We start from the raw sequence: 15778 nt of genomic DNA, 5'->3' as shown, positions 1-15778 counted from the left end.
ATGTAATGCTACTGTACTGGTAGCTCTCTGTATAAATCATAAGGAAACAGCCAGCATCTGCATTTGCCTTGTTCATGCCACAGGGGATCATCATCATTACTGTGGAGATAACTGAAAGAAAGCAAAAGCTTTCTGCTGAGATTCTAAGAGAATTCATGAAATATGGAAATTTACTGGGTGAAGAAATAGAGCCATGTATTTTCGTTCCCTGCAATCACTTTAACAATTATCATCTTTTGGGGCTTTTTGCTTCTTTCTTTCTCATCCCTCTCTTTTATGACATAATCACAGAGGGAAACAATATCTCATCTGGAGTTGGATCTGTGTCGATCAAGAGACAAAGTTTGTGTGAAATCTGGAGAGCCTTTGAAATCTTTGAAGCACTTTGTGAGGAATGATCCTGGAAGCCCCATGGGGTTCGGGTGCTTTGGCAGAATTCAGGTTCACCTGCACACTAAGGATTCTCAGTCCCCTGGCTCTGTGGGGAAGTGACCGTGGCAGGAAGGAGTGCCAAGCTGTGTGTGTGCAGTAGTAGTCCACCCCAGGGTAGGGATGGACCCGGGGCTGCAGGTACCCTCCTGCTTTCCACTGCATTTTGAGCCTTCTCTGCCTGAAAGACATCCCTGCTGCTGTCAGCATCAGCAGCACTGACACACTGCATGAATCCCTTCCTGGTGTGGCAGGTCCTTTCCCCTGCCCACATGTCCAGGATCAGTACACAGATCTCTCTCTGGTGGAGGGTGTAGGCACACGCTCTGCGCCGGGTTTGGGTGGACTTAGTACTAGCACTGCGTCTTACTTTGTTCAGACTGTGAGGGAAATAGGGTCTTCCAATGCTGAGCAGATACTTTCTTCTGTTCCTGGTTTATGAGGACCTGTTGCTCTAAAACTGAACCAGTATTCTGTTTGTCCTGCTGTACTTGCTCTGTGGAAATAAGCAACCTGAGTGAAAATAAGCAATTGGGTTGACTCATGAATTTGTAGGTAATTTGGCTGAAAACACAGAACTGTGTATAACAGTGGGAGACTTTCCTCTCAGTCCCACAGACACCGACTGTTGTACCTCAGGAGCCGAACTCAGCCACCAGCACGTCCATTGCTGTCTACTGGGCTGTGAACGACGGGGATACCATTGACTGCTTCCAGGTCTACTGTATGGAGGAGCTGCAAGCCAGCAAAGATGCAGGAGGTGTGTAAGGTCTTGCCTTTGCAATTGCAGGAGTCCTTTCTGCCCTGGCCTGGGGTAAGCAGAGGGGGGAGGATGAGCTGCAGGGGTGTGCCCAGGACAAGGAAAGAAGAATGGCTGTGAAGACATCATGTATAGAACAAAAGATGGGCAGTGGTGGAGGAGATCATGAGGAAGATGCTGTTTCTTCTCCTCCCCTTTGTCCCCCCAAATGCAAGATAATATCACTGTAAAGTCAAGGGCAGTTGTTTTCACCTGTTGAAGTGCCTTTTCATGAAGAGGTCTGACCATCAGAGAGGATGTGTCCATGCTGCCCCATTGGTACTCATGGAGACTGCAGACAAGAGTTCCCAAGGGGACAGGTTTCATTGGGTTGTTGGGACCCTGCATGTGCTTCAGAAATATGTCCTCATTGAAAAAGCATTGGGAAAAAGTAGTCAGTATTTCCACATGTAGACAAAGATTTTTTTCAAAATATTTCAAATGTTAAAAATTGAAATTTAGTAAAGGGAATTGAAGTGCTCATTCATTAAAAAGCTCAAAATAGAACATAAAGTCACTTTTAGTGACCAGGCTCTGCAAAAATCCGTGTGTGCATATATGTGCAGGCTAAAGGATATTAAGGGCTTTTTGTAATATGTCATTGATAGATAAGTGCTATATAGTTCATTATGAGAAATTATTGATACATAGTGGTGACACCAGGGTTGGTAACTGCTAGTTGCATCTCCCAAACCTGCAGTCCAGTAGGACTGAGGGCAGTAATCTCCCCTTGCCATGAATGGCATTTGCGTACACTCAACTCAAGGGCACATCAAAACCTTTCTGTCAAAAACGAGTCAGAACGAAATATGGAGATCTCAGCTAGTGATAATTTCTGGATTTTTTAAATTGACCGGTTTTAATATGTTATTTGAGAGGCTCAGTTCTAAGCCCTACCAGTGCAACCCTGAGTGTGATGTCCTGTGCACCTGTGTGTTCTCCTAGTCTTAGTGGAAGAGTACAGAGTGACAGTGAAAGAGAGCCACTGCATTCTGGAGGACCTGGAGCCAGATCGCTGCTACAGTGTGTGGGTTATGGCTGTCAATGGCACAGGCTGCAGTTTACCCAGTGAAAAAGCCATTTTTAAAACAGGTAAGTACATACTTTGTCACTTGATTATTACAAGTTTCAGGTCATTAGACCAATTTAGTCCACAGTGTTACTGACACAGAAGGAACTGCTTCATTTACCCCATCTGGCAGATAGCAGGCAGTTCATGGTCATTTCTTTATTTGCCAAGAGATAGTGCCATAATTGCTTCTGAGAGGAGACTTGAAGGCATTCAGATTTGAATATATTTCCAGTGTTGGGCCACATGACTGCGGCATCAGGGCAGCACATTGTGTATTTATCTTCTGAGTGTGTTGCAGTGCTCCAGGGAAGCTCTGGCAAAGCCACCTGGCTGCTCCCTGCTGCTGCTCCCTCTCCTGCCCACTGTGGAGGAGATGGCTGCATGTTTTGCTTCTCTTCCATCCACCTGATACATCTATGTTGCATTGATTTAAGCTATTAATTTTTGAAGGGAAGGACTGCTTTACTGAGTTTACATGCTGTGTCTTGCTCAGTGGGACACAAATCTCAGGTGTGGCTGAGAGGCTCTGCTGTTGTTTAAGTAGTATAAATTGAGATGTGTAACTAGATGAGTATTGCTTACGAGCTTCCCTTGACTGATAAATTTTTCTGAGCATTAATTGCTTTGATAATTTGTATTGACAAAACTATTGCTTCTTGAATTAAAAGCAAGGAGAAGCATCCTTGTGTTTGAGGCCTTCCTGCCAGACAATTTTTTCAGTGCTACAGGATAAAAACAATTATTCCACTCCTGCAGTCACAAATACCGGCAAGGATATTTAACAATTCATAGTAAAAAATTCTGTACCACACTTGAGTTTCTTGTTGAAATCACTTGGCAGCAGCCATAGCTTCAAGCCTTTTGCTTAATCTACTAGACTGCAAATCTGTTGATAATTCTCCCTGATACTTAATATGCGATTCATATTTTAACAAAGGTTATTTTCCAGAGAGCTTGAAGTGGAAATTCAAATTTTTGGCCTCAGCAATGCAATTGTGAACATGGTGCACACTTTCTGCCAAATGCACAAATAAAGATAAGTTATTAGTAGCTAATGTATCATCATTTAAAAAGAGGGTTTCACCTTTCTGAGACCATTATTTTTTAAGAAATCTCTGTCTTTTGGTGTCACGCTCACCATATTTTTTCCTAAAAACTGAAGCCTTCAATGAAAAGTTAATTTACATGACTCTTTAATGGCTTCCTTCAGCCTGATTCTTTAAGAAAACAAATAAACTAGGTTAAATATGGGCTTATTAAACACCTTCCCTCAAAGCTCAGTTGAACTCCCTCTGGAGTGCATGAGCCCCAGATGGATTTCTGGGGACACTGCTGAGCACTGACTGATGCAAAATTGCTGCATTTCTTCAACAGCAAAGGCAGGGAAAAGAGCACCAGTTCTTCAGTGAGAGTCCAGCTGCTTTGATATAAAGATAAAATATTTCAACTCTTAAAGCAGCTGAATGAACTCAGAAGCAAGAACGTAGAATTTACTTTTAGTTATTCAGGTTAAGAATTGGCACATCCAAGAAAATAATTTGCTCTTATATGCAATTACAGGAACATACACATTAATAGCTGAACAAAGCTGTGACTCTTCCAGTTGATGAGAACCCCCATAAAATTTCTCTGGTGGCACTGCACTCATGGAGGTGTCACTGTAGCCTGGAGAGTTGTGGGGAATGCAGGTAGATGCTGCTTTGGCATCTCCCCAGAACCCCCTGATGCGTGCTCCTCCACCTCCCAGACTCACAGCGTGTCCTTCCCTCTGCTGAGGAACATTCTGTTTCCAAACAGTATTTTCTGTGAGGGAATGATGCTGAAGGCAGGAAGTATCCCTGCACCCCCCTGACCCCTCCCCCGCAACTGATCTCCTGGTGATCTCTCCTTGGAATCCTAAAGACACAGAAGTAAATGCACCTTCTGCTGTTGCTCAAAACCTGCATGATTCTCACCCTGTTGGCTCTTTGCCTCTTCCACAATCACTTCTATGAGTTCCAGAATATTACAATGAAATTAGATTTTGTATTCTAGCTGCAATTAATTTTAAAAATCTCAGAAGCGTTTTCTGGTATGCTCACTCCAGCTACTCTTTAGACAGATACTTTCAAATTACAGTAAAAAAAGCTTCATGTCCTGTGACATACATAGATGTAGGTATGTGTGTGAGCTGCTGAATGCAAGTATTAGGAGATTCAGCTCTTAATTTTTCATTCTTTAGGAAGGATGCATTTAGAAACAATAATCAAATTTTTCAGAAAAGAATTAAGGAACTATTGCTAAGGAAGCTACAAGGAGGTATTACCAGATGATGCTCTATCCACAAATTCACTGTTCTGCTGAATACGTATATTAGCTGCTCCTGTAGTAAAACATAAAGTAAATCTTAACCTGAACTGCTAACCTCCTGATTTTCACTAAACCAGGAAACTGGTAAATACATGGGGGTGTTTTTCTTTCCTTTTCTAGTAACAGCAAAAAATTCTTCTTAAAAACCAGAATGCATCTGGAATGTTTTCTGCAGTTCTATTAGATTACCTTATCATAAAATCATCTAATCCCTACTTTTGTTTTAGGTCTCCTATTTGGAACTCCAAAAGTAAAATTAATTTTTATGACCTTTTTTTTTTTTTAAAATTAATAACCTTTCTTCTATAATTGGTATTAGGACTGTGTATGTGAGTTTCACAACAGGTCATAAGGTGTTTTCTGTAGCTATTTCCCAGAATGGGAAAAAGCAGGAGAATACAACTGATCCATTTTCGGTCTACAGTGTTGAATGTGCAGTTTCACACAATAGCTTTTGATTAATTGCAGCTAGTGCATTATTTTACATTCAGTTTTCTGTCTTGCAGTTGGGCCTGTAGCTCATAAACAGAATCTCTACAAAGGAGAAATTATAGGACCAAATTTTAGCATTGCAAAAATAACCAGGACATAATTAAACAGAAAGTCAGCATCTCCCTGTCATTTTTGCAGCAGCACATTTGCTTCTGATGCAGCTCATGCAGGGACTGCTGAGGACAGGACTGAGGTGATGCAGGGAGAGCTGTAGGCAGTGCCTCCGTGCTCTGCTCCTTGCAGATTGGCAGAAATGCGGAAACATTGCTTGAGCAAAGGCATAAAAATCTACCATTATAAGGATTTGACAAATGCACAGCTATTCACAATGACTTTCCCAGCATGTTTTTTTTGTTTTGTTTTGTTTTCCCTGTAATGTACCCCTCTGCCATTTGAATACAAACAAGCAAAAGATCACTGGTGGATGGGGAAAAAAACTATGGCGTGGGTTTTCAAGGAGGTGACTGTTCCTTCCCCTGCAAAGATCCCCCTCCGGGCACCCTCCTCGCAGTACAGCTAACGTGTCCTTGTGTCCCCAGCACCCGCTGTGCCCACCATCAAGGCCGAGGACTGCACCGTGTGTTGGGACACAGCCACTGTCCGCTGGCGTGCCGCATCCGTGTCTGCCGAGTCCTTCATCTTGGAATACTGCCGGCAGCACTCGCCGGAAGAAGAAGGACTCAGGTCAGTGCCGCAGCCACTAAAGCCCCTTGGTCAGATTAGGCAGACGCTAATGACCATCCCCCCGACCGCGGGTCATTACGTAAGAGATTATTCTGCCTGCAGCCATGCAAGGAAGAAATCTGCTTTTGTGTGCTGAGGCATTTAAGGGGCAGGCACTAATCTGTGAGATTAGGGTGAGACATAAAAATACTTCCTTTTTATTCTGCTTAACCGGACAATCCCTTTGATTTGGGGCCAAAACCCTGGAGATGTAGTGCTGTCTGCAGTCAACCAGAAGTTGCGAGGCTGTGCTGGCCGGGGAAGCAATTGCAGCCCCGGGACAAGGCAGAGCAGGGCAGCTCCATGGGAAGGCGAGTGGTGGAGGAGCATGGCCCAGTTTGCTTTTTGGAGAGCAAGACAAAAGTCAGCTCTGGGCACAGCAAGGGCGACACGGGTGTCCCAGTAATACTGGTGACCCATCTGTGCTGTCTGGACGTGTGTGCGGATGCCTCCCAACGCACAGCTGAGCTCAGTGCTGCCTGGCTGTGCAGGCATGCCACAGGGCTCCAAGAGTAGCTTTGAAACTAGGGGTAGTGGCTGTTTATGCCAGACCCGTTCTGGTTTCCCCTATGCTAAGCCTGTGCTGCATAGAGGAGAGGATAGGGAGGGATGTCGGCGCCACTGAGCCGTGGAACTATGCACTGTGCGGAAATGCAGAGAAAACTATTGCAGAATCATAGAATCTTAGAATAGCCTCGGTTAGAAGAGACCTTAAAGATCATCTAGTTCCAGCCCTCGGCTGTAGGCAGGGAATTACATGGTGGTATATATGTCCTTGGGGCTTGGGAGTTTTTGTTTGTTTGCTGTTTAAAAACGGTGACAACAATATTCCAGCAAAATATAGTTGCAAAGGTCTGAGAAGTTTTGGGAGGTGGAGAGGGGTGACTTGCCATACAGGAATCTGTGAAAGAGCCTCAGCCCAGCTGCGGTTGTCTTTTTCACTTCCTGAGAAGCCTGATTAAGGTCTTCACCTATGGGCTAGTTAACATGGGCGTCAGGGAGACTGGGCAGAGAGGGACGAGCTCCATGAAGAGGAGGGAAGGGCTCCATGCCCTGCAGTCATAATTAGTTAAGTGGACTAAAGCGTTCATAGCTTTGTAGGAGAGAAGTACAACTGTGAAACTCTGCATGCCTTGCTCCTTACAAAAGTAGGCTGAAAACTGAAATCAAAAATTTCTGTGTGGGTGGGAGACTTTTTATCATGCAGTACCAGTGTGCTGCATTACTGCAGTCAAGGAGAGGTCTTGCCCAGTTCTCCTGCCTCTCAGAGGGACCTGCTCTGTTTTGTACATATTTCTTGAGGCCGCCAGGTCCCTGTCAACCTGCCAAAGTTGCTGTTGGTCAAAGATAATGGAGCTGCTCCCAAAACATATGCTGGTTGTTTGCCCTCAAGTTTCTGTGCTGTTATCTGAAATTGACTTTTTTTCTCAAAACTAAACCAGACACTGTGCTGATTTCTGTAATCCATGAGCAAGGTGTCGGTAACACCAAGTGTTTTCTTGTGTGGTGATAAATGTGGCAAAAAAGCTTCCAGAACAGACCCATTTGCTTTCTCAAGTGACCTTGTGTAAAATGTAACGTGTTTATAATTATACTGAGTCACATTTGGCTTTTTGGCCTTCCTGTCAGCAGAAGCTGGCCTTTTACTGAGACAAGTGTAAAAACTTCCCAAAGGACAAAATAATGAATTTTCTCAGAATTGCTATAGTTTAAAATTCTCTATTTGTAGAAGGGCTCTGACCTCTTTTTGTGCGTCAAAGACAATGTTTTGCCACTTACTTTCCCTGAAAACAATTTCCCTCTTTCTTTTTCCTAAATCAACCCCCTCAGAATAACCTGGAAATCTTCTGTAGTGTCACAAGTTGTTACAAGGCTGTATAAATTTTTTTAAATATTTCTGTTTAAGTTTCTACATAAATCTGTGGGTAAAAGAACCCCCTGGTAGATGGAGAACTTGTATCCAAGGCCTCCAAGGTGCAATTTAGAATTAGAAATCAACTTGACTAGAAGCCAAGTACCTATATCGGGTGGAATAAAACTCTGACTCTATGCACACTCAGAATTTTGGTCTCAAATCTTGTAGATTCTTCTGGGTTTTTTCCCTTGAAAGCTTGGAGTTTGGCCTTTGCAGGTTTCCTGAGCAGCATTCATCTTGGGGATCAGCTAAATGTGGAGCCCTTTCACAGACAGCCTGTGCCTTTTTTTGCTTGCAGCAGCCCTGTAGCTAAGCAATTTCCCAGTCCTTAGGTGGGAGTTCAAACACATTTCTCAGCAACCCTAGAAGGTTCATTCAGTTGCTGCAGAGGGCACAGTGTGAAAGCGGAGGTCAGGGAAGAACATTCAAGAAAAGTACTGGAGAAGGCAGTGTGGCCCCATCCCATAAGTCTGCTTTAGCAGATGTCATTCTGAAAGCTCACTCAAGGTAAAGGACACTGCCAAGGGAGCAAACAGGGAGAAAGGCCCTCACTGAACAGCTAGAGACATGTGGTCTAAGCCAGCTGCCTGTAAACTTCAGCATGCCACAGAATCACAGGATGGTTGATGTTGGAGGGGACCTGTGGAGATCACCTAACACTCCTGATCAAGCAGGGCCCCCTAGAGCCAGTTGCCCAGGAGTAACTTTTGAATAACTCCAAGAACATCCTTGGAGCAGTCCCAGCTCCCCAGGGGGAGAATATGAAGCACATCTGGAAGTGAAACCTCACTAAAGGTTCCTTTCCAATCCTGTCAAAAACCAAAACAAACCAGCCACAAAATCCCAACCAACGAAAACATAAAATAACCAACCAACCAACCAAAAAAACTCTACCCAAATCTACGTTTTCCCTTCTCCATTCTCTCTTCTTGCCAGCTTGCCACCTGAGGGACATGACTTCCTATAAAATCATCTTAAATCTTCAGCAAAAATGAGTCCCTGGCCTGCTGCAGTGGTTCTAAAGCTCCTTCTCAGGTTGAATCTTTTTCCAGAATCTTTCTGAGTGATGCTTTGAAATGTTTCTTTCAGTTTAAAGAGCTCTGCTATTTTCTCAGCCTCTTTGTGTTGAGAAGTCAAGCGAGTTGTGGGTGGAAGATGGAAAGCTGTGAGAAATGTAGTCCAGGGATTAGGTATGTAGGCTGTTCAGATGGAAAGCCTGTGTCACATCATGAGAAATCCATAAGACTCAGGGAGGCAGAAATAAGTGCAGCATGTGGTGAGCTTGTGAAAGTGGATGTAACTGAATGTCATCCTCTCTGACGGTGCAAGACCGACACTTCTCAGGAATGAAATTTTCAGTCTCCTTATGGAGCAAGTCTAATGCTGGGACAAGAGGAGCAAGTCTCCCTCCTCTTGCATTGCCCACATGATTGTCCTGGTAGCTCAGGAAACAAGGTGTTGGAAACACAGAACAACCTTCCTTCCCTCTAACTCTGCCGTCATGGATAGCAGCAAGCAGGGGGTGTTTTGGTGACCTAATCTCAAAATCAGCCTGAGCTGGAATAGAGGAGAGGAGAGGAGAGGAGAGGAGAGGAGAGGAGAGGAGAGGAGAGGAGAGGAGAGGAGAGGAGAGGAGAGGAGAGGAGAGGAGAGGAGAGGAGAGGAGAGGAGAGGAGAGGAGAGGAGAGGAGAGGAGAGGAGAGGAGAGGAGAGGAGAGGAGAGGAGAGGAGAGGAGAGGAGAGGAGAGGAGAGGAGAGGAGAGGAGAGGAGAGGAGAGGAGAGGAGAGGAGAGGAGAGGAGAGGAGAGGAGAGGAGAGGAGAGGAGAGGAGAGGAGAGGAGAGGAGAGGAGAGGAGAGGAGAGGAGAGGAGAGGAGAGGAGAGGAGAGGAGAGGAGAGGAGAGGAGAGGAGAGGAGAGGAGAGGAGAGGAGAGGAGAGGAGAGGAGAGGAGAGGAGAGGAGAGGAGAGGAGAGGAGAGGAGAGGAGAGGAGAGGAGAGGAGAGGAGAGGAGAGGAGAGGAGAGGAGAGGAGAGGAGAGGAGAGGAGAGGAGAGGAGAGGAGAGGAGAGGAGAGGAGAGGAAGCATGTGGCACAGCTGGGAGCAAACTCAGAGCTATTTGCTCTCTATTTTTAGCTTCAAGAGCTTTTTTCCACTCATGGTGCACCCTTTCTGTGTGCTTCCACATGCATCTTGAGAAGCTTGCATACTTTCACCCTAACTCCGTATCAGTGATAGCAGCACAGCTCTGGAGGTACTGTTTCAGTGGGATCCTGGGGGTGGAAATGACAATTATAGCACAGAGGGTGTTGTGAATCATTGCACGGCATATCATTTGCTGGGTTCAGGCGATATTAAAAAATATCCCCTAGATGTTGCTTCCTTTAAATAAATGAGGATGCTGATGAGAGAAATGAACATGAAAGCACAGATTTCCCTAAAACCAGAGAAATCACAGATTTAGCAGACAACTGCTACTATAATATAAGGTGAAGAAACATGCAAGTCCTTTTTGTTCTGCTTTAAATAGCATATACCTGATATTTGGAGATTGGATTTTCAGTCTCACAGATTCCTCTTACAATGAAAGGATTGAGAGGAGATACTTAAAATATTTAACTTCAGTGTTTCTTGACTTTCTACACACTAATTTTTGTATCAACGATACCAAGAAATTGAGAGGACAATGCAAATAAGATAATATTTAATCTAAAGACCAGGATGCCTCATGCTTTGCTAACATTATTATTACATTTCAAATCATCTCTAAAGTGGGCAGGTGTATATAAGGTAGAAACTATCTGACATTAGAAATGTTGTAGGTGGACTTCTTTTTCTTTCAAAATTACAGTTCACTGCTTAAGGTGAGCTTGAGGAAGATCCATCTGTAATGCTTGTTACAAGAAATCAGAAATGAAACAGCCTTCCACCAACACAGTCAGGATGCATTTTCCCTTGCCTTCTCCTACACATAACCTGTATGCTGTAAGAGAAGCACTAATCATACCTTCTCCTCATCCTTGCTTTTGCAGAGTCAATCTAAAGCATGATAAACTACTGCGATTTCTGGGGAGCCCTCAGTATTAACTCTCCCCCTTCACCTTGCCCTCTCAACAGGAGAGCCAATAGATAGTAAGACCAGTTTCTTCTTTGTATGCAGCTTCTTTTGCACTTGGATCTGGCTCAGAATGTAGCAAATGAAATTCCTTCTTGTCAGCATATTCTGTTTCATTAGTTGGCAGCAGCAGGACTGTTTTTAAGCCTTAATCGTAGCTAAAATTGATGGGCTCTTATTCTTAGGCAGCTTAAAGCTGGCTGAAATAGATTACCAACCTGAGAATGCTTTTTGAAAATCTGATCACTGTTTTACAGCCCAGGTCTGCTTAAAGTCAAGATTCTTCTGTCTCACTATTAAAACTGCAGCATGCTATTGCTCTCGGATTTAAACATGCATCTAAATTCTAATTTGGAGAATTTCTTATTTGTAAGAGACCTAACTCTGCACTTTGATTGCTGACTCTGTTCTGCAAATGACTGGACCCGAAATGTTCTCTAAATACCTGTGAGATATCTCTGGGATCCAGACTCCAGAATATGAATACCCCATGTCTACTTATTACACCACAATGTAACTGTCTAATTGAATTTAGAAATCATTTTGTGTTTTATTATTTAATCATCTCATAAATAGTACATAGTGAAAAAGAAGATCTCCTAATTTCTTTGGAAGGATACTGACTTACATGACCTTTTCCAGAAGACAGAAGAGGGAGCTGTACACAGGGCATCGCTTTGCTTAAGGCCTGCTGATCTACATATTGCCACAGACAGCTTTCGAGGAATAGTTTAGCATATCTTCTTTCATCTCACTTGTAAGTCTGCTCAAAACTCCTCTCTGGTGGTCTGTGCTTCAGATTCACATCAAAGATGTCAGTGTGCTGCTTTTAAGGAACAGATTGGGTAAGCCTTGCTTAGGAAGCATGGGTAAATTTCTTCAAAGCTCAGGTGCCTACTTCTTTTCCCCTACCTCTGCTTCTATCCTGTTATTCCTTTCTCTCACTTCTTTCATATTTGCCTCCTTTCTCAGTTCCCATCTTGTAGTTTTCTTCAATCCATCTTTTTTTCTCTTGTCCCCTGTACTCAAGTCTAAAGAGCTCATGTTCTCATCAGTCAGTTCATCAGGTTACACCTCTTCCCCAAACCTTTCAGTGAGAAACAACTAGCCTGCTGTGCTGTCAGTGCCCTGCTGAAGTGGTCTTGTGGTCGGGGCCTTGGTGAGTCATGAGCATGAAGCAAACCATGCAATTTCTGCCATGTTTGCAACCACTTCTCTTTACTGCATCGGTTCCAGCATTAATGTAACATGTTCCCCAAAAGCAGCATAGTCTTGTGCTGATCATGCCAGTGCCCCAGACTCTCTGAAATTCTTTTAAATTGAAAGAATAGGTCACAGAAGCACCCAGTGCATTTTCTTGATGCTCTCAATCACTTTTAATGACAATTGTCAGAGCAAAGTACCTGTTACAGACTAATAAGGATGAAGCACCAGTCTTTCCCCAAGATGCCATCCTCCTAGAAAGAGATCTGTGTGGTGTAAGCAGGAATCGCTGCATTAAGAGCTGTGAGATTTTTACCTCGATGTGATAAGTGCAGCAGATGCAGGCATGTGAAAAACCCCGATGGATGGGCACTGATTATTCTGCAGTTTGTACTGCTCTCTGGTGGGATATATGCGTAAAAACAGTCACCCCTAATGAATAGCAACGATCTGATCTGACTGCTGACTCGCTTGCCTTACCTCCTCTGGGGTCACAGCAATTTGTGCTGGAAAAGGTAATCTCGTTAGTCTAGCTTCTCACAGAGGCATTGCTTGCAGGTGGCAGACCATCATGGGCTCCACTCTGAAACCTGAGGTGGGAGGGGAAGTGTCTTGTTCACTCTCCAAAGGCAGATCTCCCATTCTTGAATTTAAATACTTGCCTTGTAGATTCCTAAAAGCATTTCTGGAAGGAAATAATCTCCTTTATACAGATAAACAGTCTTTACCTGCAGGCATACAATGCAGAGCATGTGTATTGTCTGGCTTTGCTGTTATCATATGAGGCAAAAAATGAGGAAAATCAAGACCCACTGCGTGAGAACTTGTTAAGCCCATCTTTCATACTGCTGTCAATGTAGAAAATAAAATGGCATCTTTCCAACCATCTAAAATACTTTCACTGGTACTTAAAAGCACCTGTGAAGCAGATTATGTAGGTGCTGACTCCTGCTTTCTAGCAGTGTGTCAAGACACCAGGGGTACAGGATGTGAGGGCTGGAGTTTTTGAGGCACAGTCCGGGGAGCATAGTCAAAGCAGGGCACTGTGTGAGGGCAGCTCCTCTGCTCTGCCTCCTGCAAAACTGCCCTGATAGAGTGCATGGCACCACAACAAAAACAGAGCCCAGGCTTAGCTGTTGAAGGATTTGTGAGTGAGGGGTTCCTAATAAGAAGTTAATCACCATTCTATGATGATTTTATGATGAAGAGCATGATTTCTGTGCCACCTCAGATAAGGGTATCGATTCTTTTGGACTTGTATGTAGCATGTGCCCAGGTAGTAAAAACACGAGTGTATTCACTGTCATGCAACTGAATTAATTAAAAGGTGGGGGGTTTTCTTCAGAAACTTACTCATTTTGTAAAAAATGCGGACTTTTCACAGGAGGCAGATGACGATTTGACTCTGAGCTGCTTAAATTTTATATGATGAATTATACTGCAAACTGAAGTGATCATTACACCAAATGACTGCACTGGGTGATAAGGTGGTGCATGAGCAAAGGCCTCAAACTTCATCAGACAAAGTGAAGACAATCCCTCAAGTGAAATGCTGAAGCTCCTACATAACACAGTTGTCAGTGAAGACAGTGTTTGCCTTTCTCATTTGGAGTTTCTGTATGTTGTCTGTTGTTTCAGTAGTAAACAATACTGTTAGGGGACTTAGCTGTTGGCATAAAATAGTCTTCCCTCATTTGGATACCCGCATACATTTTAATGTGTCTTCAACATTTGCAGATCTTTCGCTTGTATAAAGAAACCTGAACTGAAAGTATCCCTGGAGCCCAATGTGAACTATTTCTTCTACTTGAGGGCTGTCAACCCATTTGGGACAAGTGAACAAAGTGAAGCAGCTCTCATCTCAACTAAAGGTAGATCATAATTTCCTGATGTCAAAACAATGAGATGAAAGGGCAAAGTAGCCAAACATTTTTCTATGGAAATTATACCTGAAGTTCCCAATATGGTTGTAATAAAGTTATTGAAGTTTTTATTTCATTAAATCAAATTTATATCCATTTTTTTCTGCTTAAAATTAGCATAATCAGGACTACTTCACTTGAAGTTTGTATATTTATGTATTTATGTCCTATGTAAAACTGGTGTGACCTCAGAAGCAAAAATGTTGAATTCTGTCAGAGAGATTAAGTGATTAAGTATTCTTCAGGGATCTCAGTTTGCTTGAATCTGACAGAGCACAATCAGAAAAAAGTTGTCATGACCTAAAGAAAACCTCTCACAATTAAAACCTAATGGAGTTTGAGTGATGGGGAAGCATGTAAAGCAGTTTTAAAATATAATGGATGATTCAAACTCCAAGATTTCCAGATAAATGGTGTTAAATTATGTATGGTTCTTCCAAATCAGCCTCAAAATTCGAATTTGCTGTTTTGAAAAGAACAGTTGATTGAAAATTATTCAACCTTCTTACATAGTCTTAAAGACCTCTTTATCACCTAGCTGCATTTCTGAATATTAGACTGCTGTCTCAGCTTGGAAGACTCCTTTCATTTGCGTCCAATTTTCTGTCACTCCTACCTGCCACCAGTCACAGCTCTGTCCAGCTAAGATGGCCGTAATTGTTGCTTAACATTTTATGATTCATCTCATGTTAATGTAGCCAGCCTCTCAGATCTGGTGTTTCTTTGAATTGTACCAGGAACTCGATTTCGCCTGCTGAGTGACACAGCCCATCCTGCATTGCAAATCTCCTCTAATGCAACAGTGATCCACCTTCCTGAGAAAACCAAACTCACTGGGTGAGTAGCAGTATGATGGGCACAACCATTCTGTGGGGTTCAGGATGTATCTCTCGCTTTAATGTTTTTGCCAATAGGCATCTTTCACATTACACTAATTTTGTAGATGAACTGAATCATTTTGGTCATGCAGCCCCTGGACTTTGTGCAATTGAACCCCCCTTTCAAACACTGCAACATCTCAATAAAGTCGGTGGTGGGATTGATGTAGGTGCTGGACAGAATTCAGTGTCACACTAAGGAATGGCTAGGAAGTCAAAAGCAGTGCTACCTACTTGGACTGCTCGATTTTTTCAGCCCATGGTCACTGCTTAATTCTTCAGAGTCTCAAAGCAATTTTTTGCTGCCCTGAAAAGGTCAGAGTTGTGGGTTTAGTTTTTAATACATTGTGGATAGAAGTAATCCATCTTCCATAGTTTGCTTCTCTCCTGAGGGCATTATTGGTAATGTTTTCCAAAGTATTTGTGGCTTTGGAGAACTAGGAAGTGCTCCTGGGATATGTTAACGTGGTTGTACCAGGCTAGCTCTATCCATTGAGAACATTGCAGGGGGATTGACATATTGCTATCAGTCCAGGACAAGCACAGGTCCACTTGTAGAACTTGTGCCATACTGATATGGCTTTTTAAAAGGTGATGAGGATTTACTGGTTTAAGCATTTCTTGTTGCTGTTACCACTGAATGTACACAAGGTGTTTGTGACTATGTTTACATAAACCACCAGACTTTCTAGTTTGAACAAGCCTTCAAAATTTGAGGTCCTTTAGGTAAGTCCATCTCAGTGCAAAGAAGAAAAGACTCTCAGTTAAATCTTTGATAAAATTCTGCAGTTAGAACAACAGAGTGCAATTCATTGGTAATTTTACATGATGCTTCATGATGTGACTGAAAGAAATATCACAATATGGTTTGTCTGCCACCACAC

General features: G+C 43.1%; 1 protein-coding gene across 2 annotated transcripts in view; it reads left to right on the top strand.

Annotated features, from left to right (window-relative positions):
- The window catches only part of CMYA5 (cardiomyopathy associated 5), a 47853-nt gene that overhangs the window by 30450 nt on the left and 1625 nt on the right, over nucleotides 1–15778 (top strand). The window contains exons 7-11 of one of the 2 annotated variants that reach the window (XM_032095403.1): nucleotides 1040–1189; nucleotides 2174–2320; nucleotides 5681–5825; nucleotides 13832–13965; nucleotides 14754–14853. In XM_032095403.1, the coding sequence (XP_031951294.1) occupies nucleotides 1040–1189; nucleotides 2174–2320; nucleotides 5681–5825; nucleotides 13832–13965; nucleotides 14754–14853 (676 nt within the window). Of the gene's footprint in view, nucleotides 1–1039; nucleotides 1190–2173; nucleotides 2321–5680; nucleotides 5826–13831; nucleotides 13966–14753; nucleotides 14854–15778 lie in introns of those variants that run through there. The other variant, XR_004237371.1, reaches the window with a different exon arrangement.

The sequence above is a fragment of the Corvus moneduloides genome, chromosome Z (assembly GCF_009650955.1).
Source record: "Corvus moneduloides isolate bCorMon1 chromosome Z, bCorMon1.pri, whole genome shotgun sequence".
NCBI lineage: Eukaryota > Metazoa > Chordata > Aves > Passeriformes > Corvidae > Corvus > Corvus moneduloides.
This window is presented reverse-complemented; position numbering and strand designations above follow the sequence as displayed.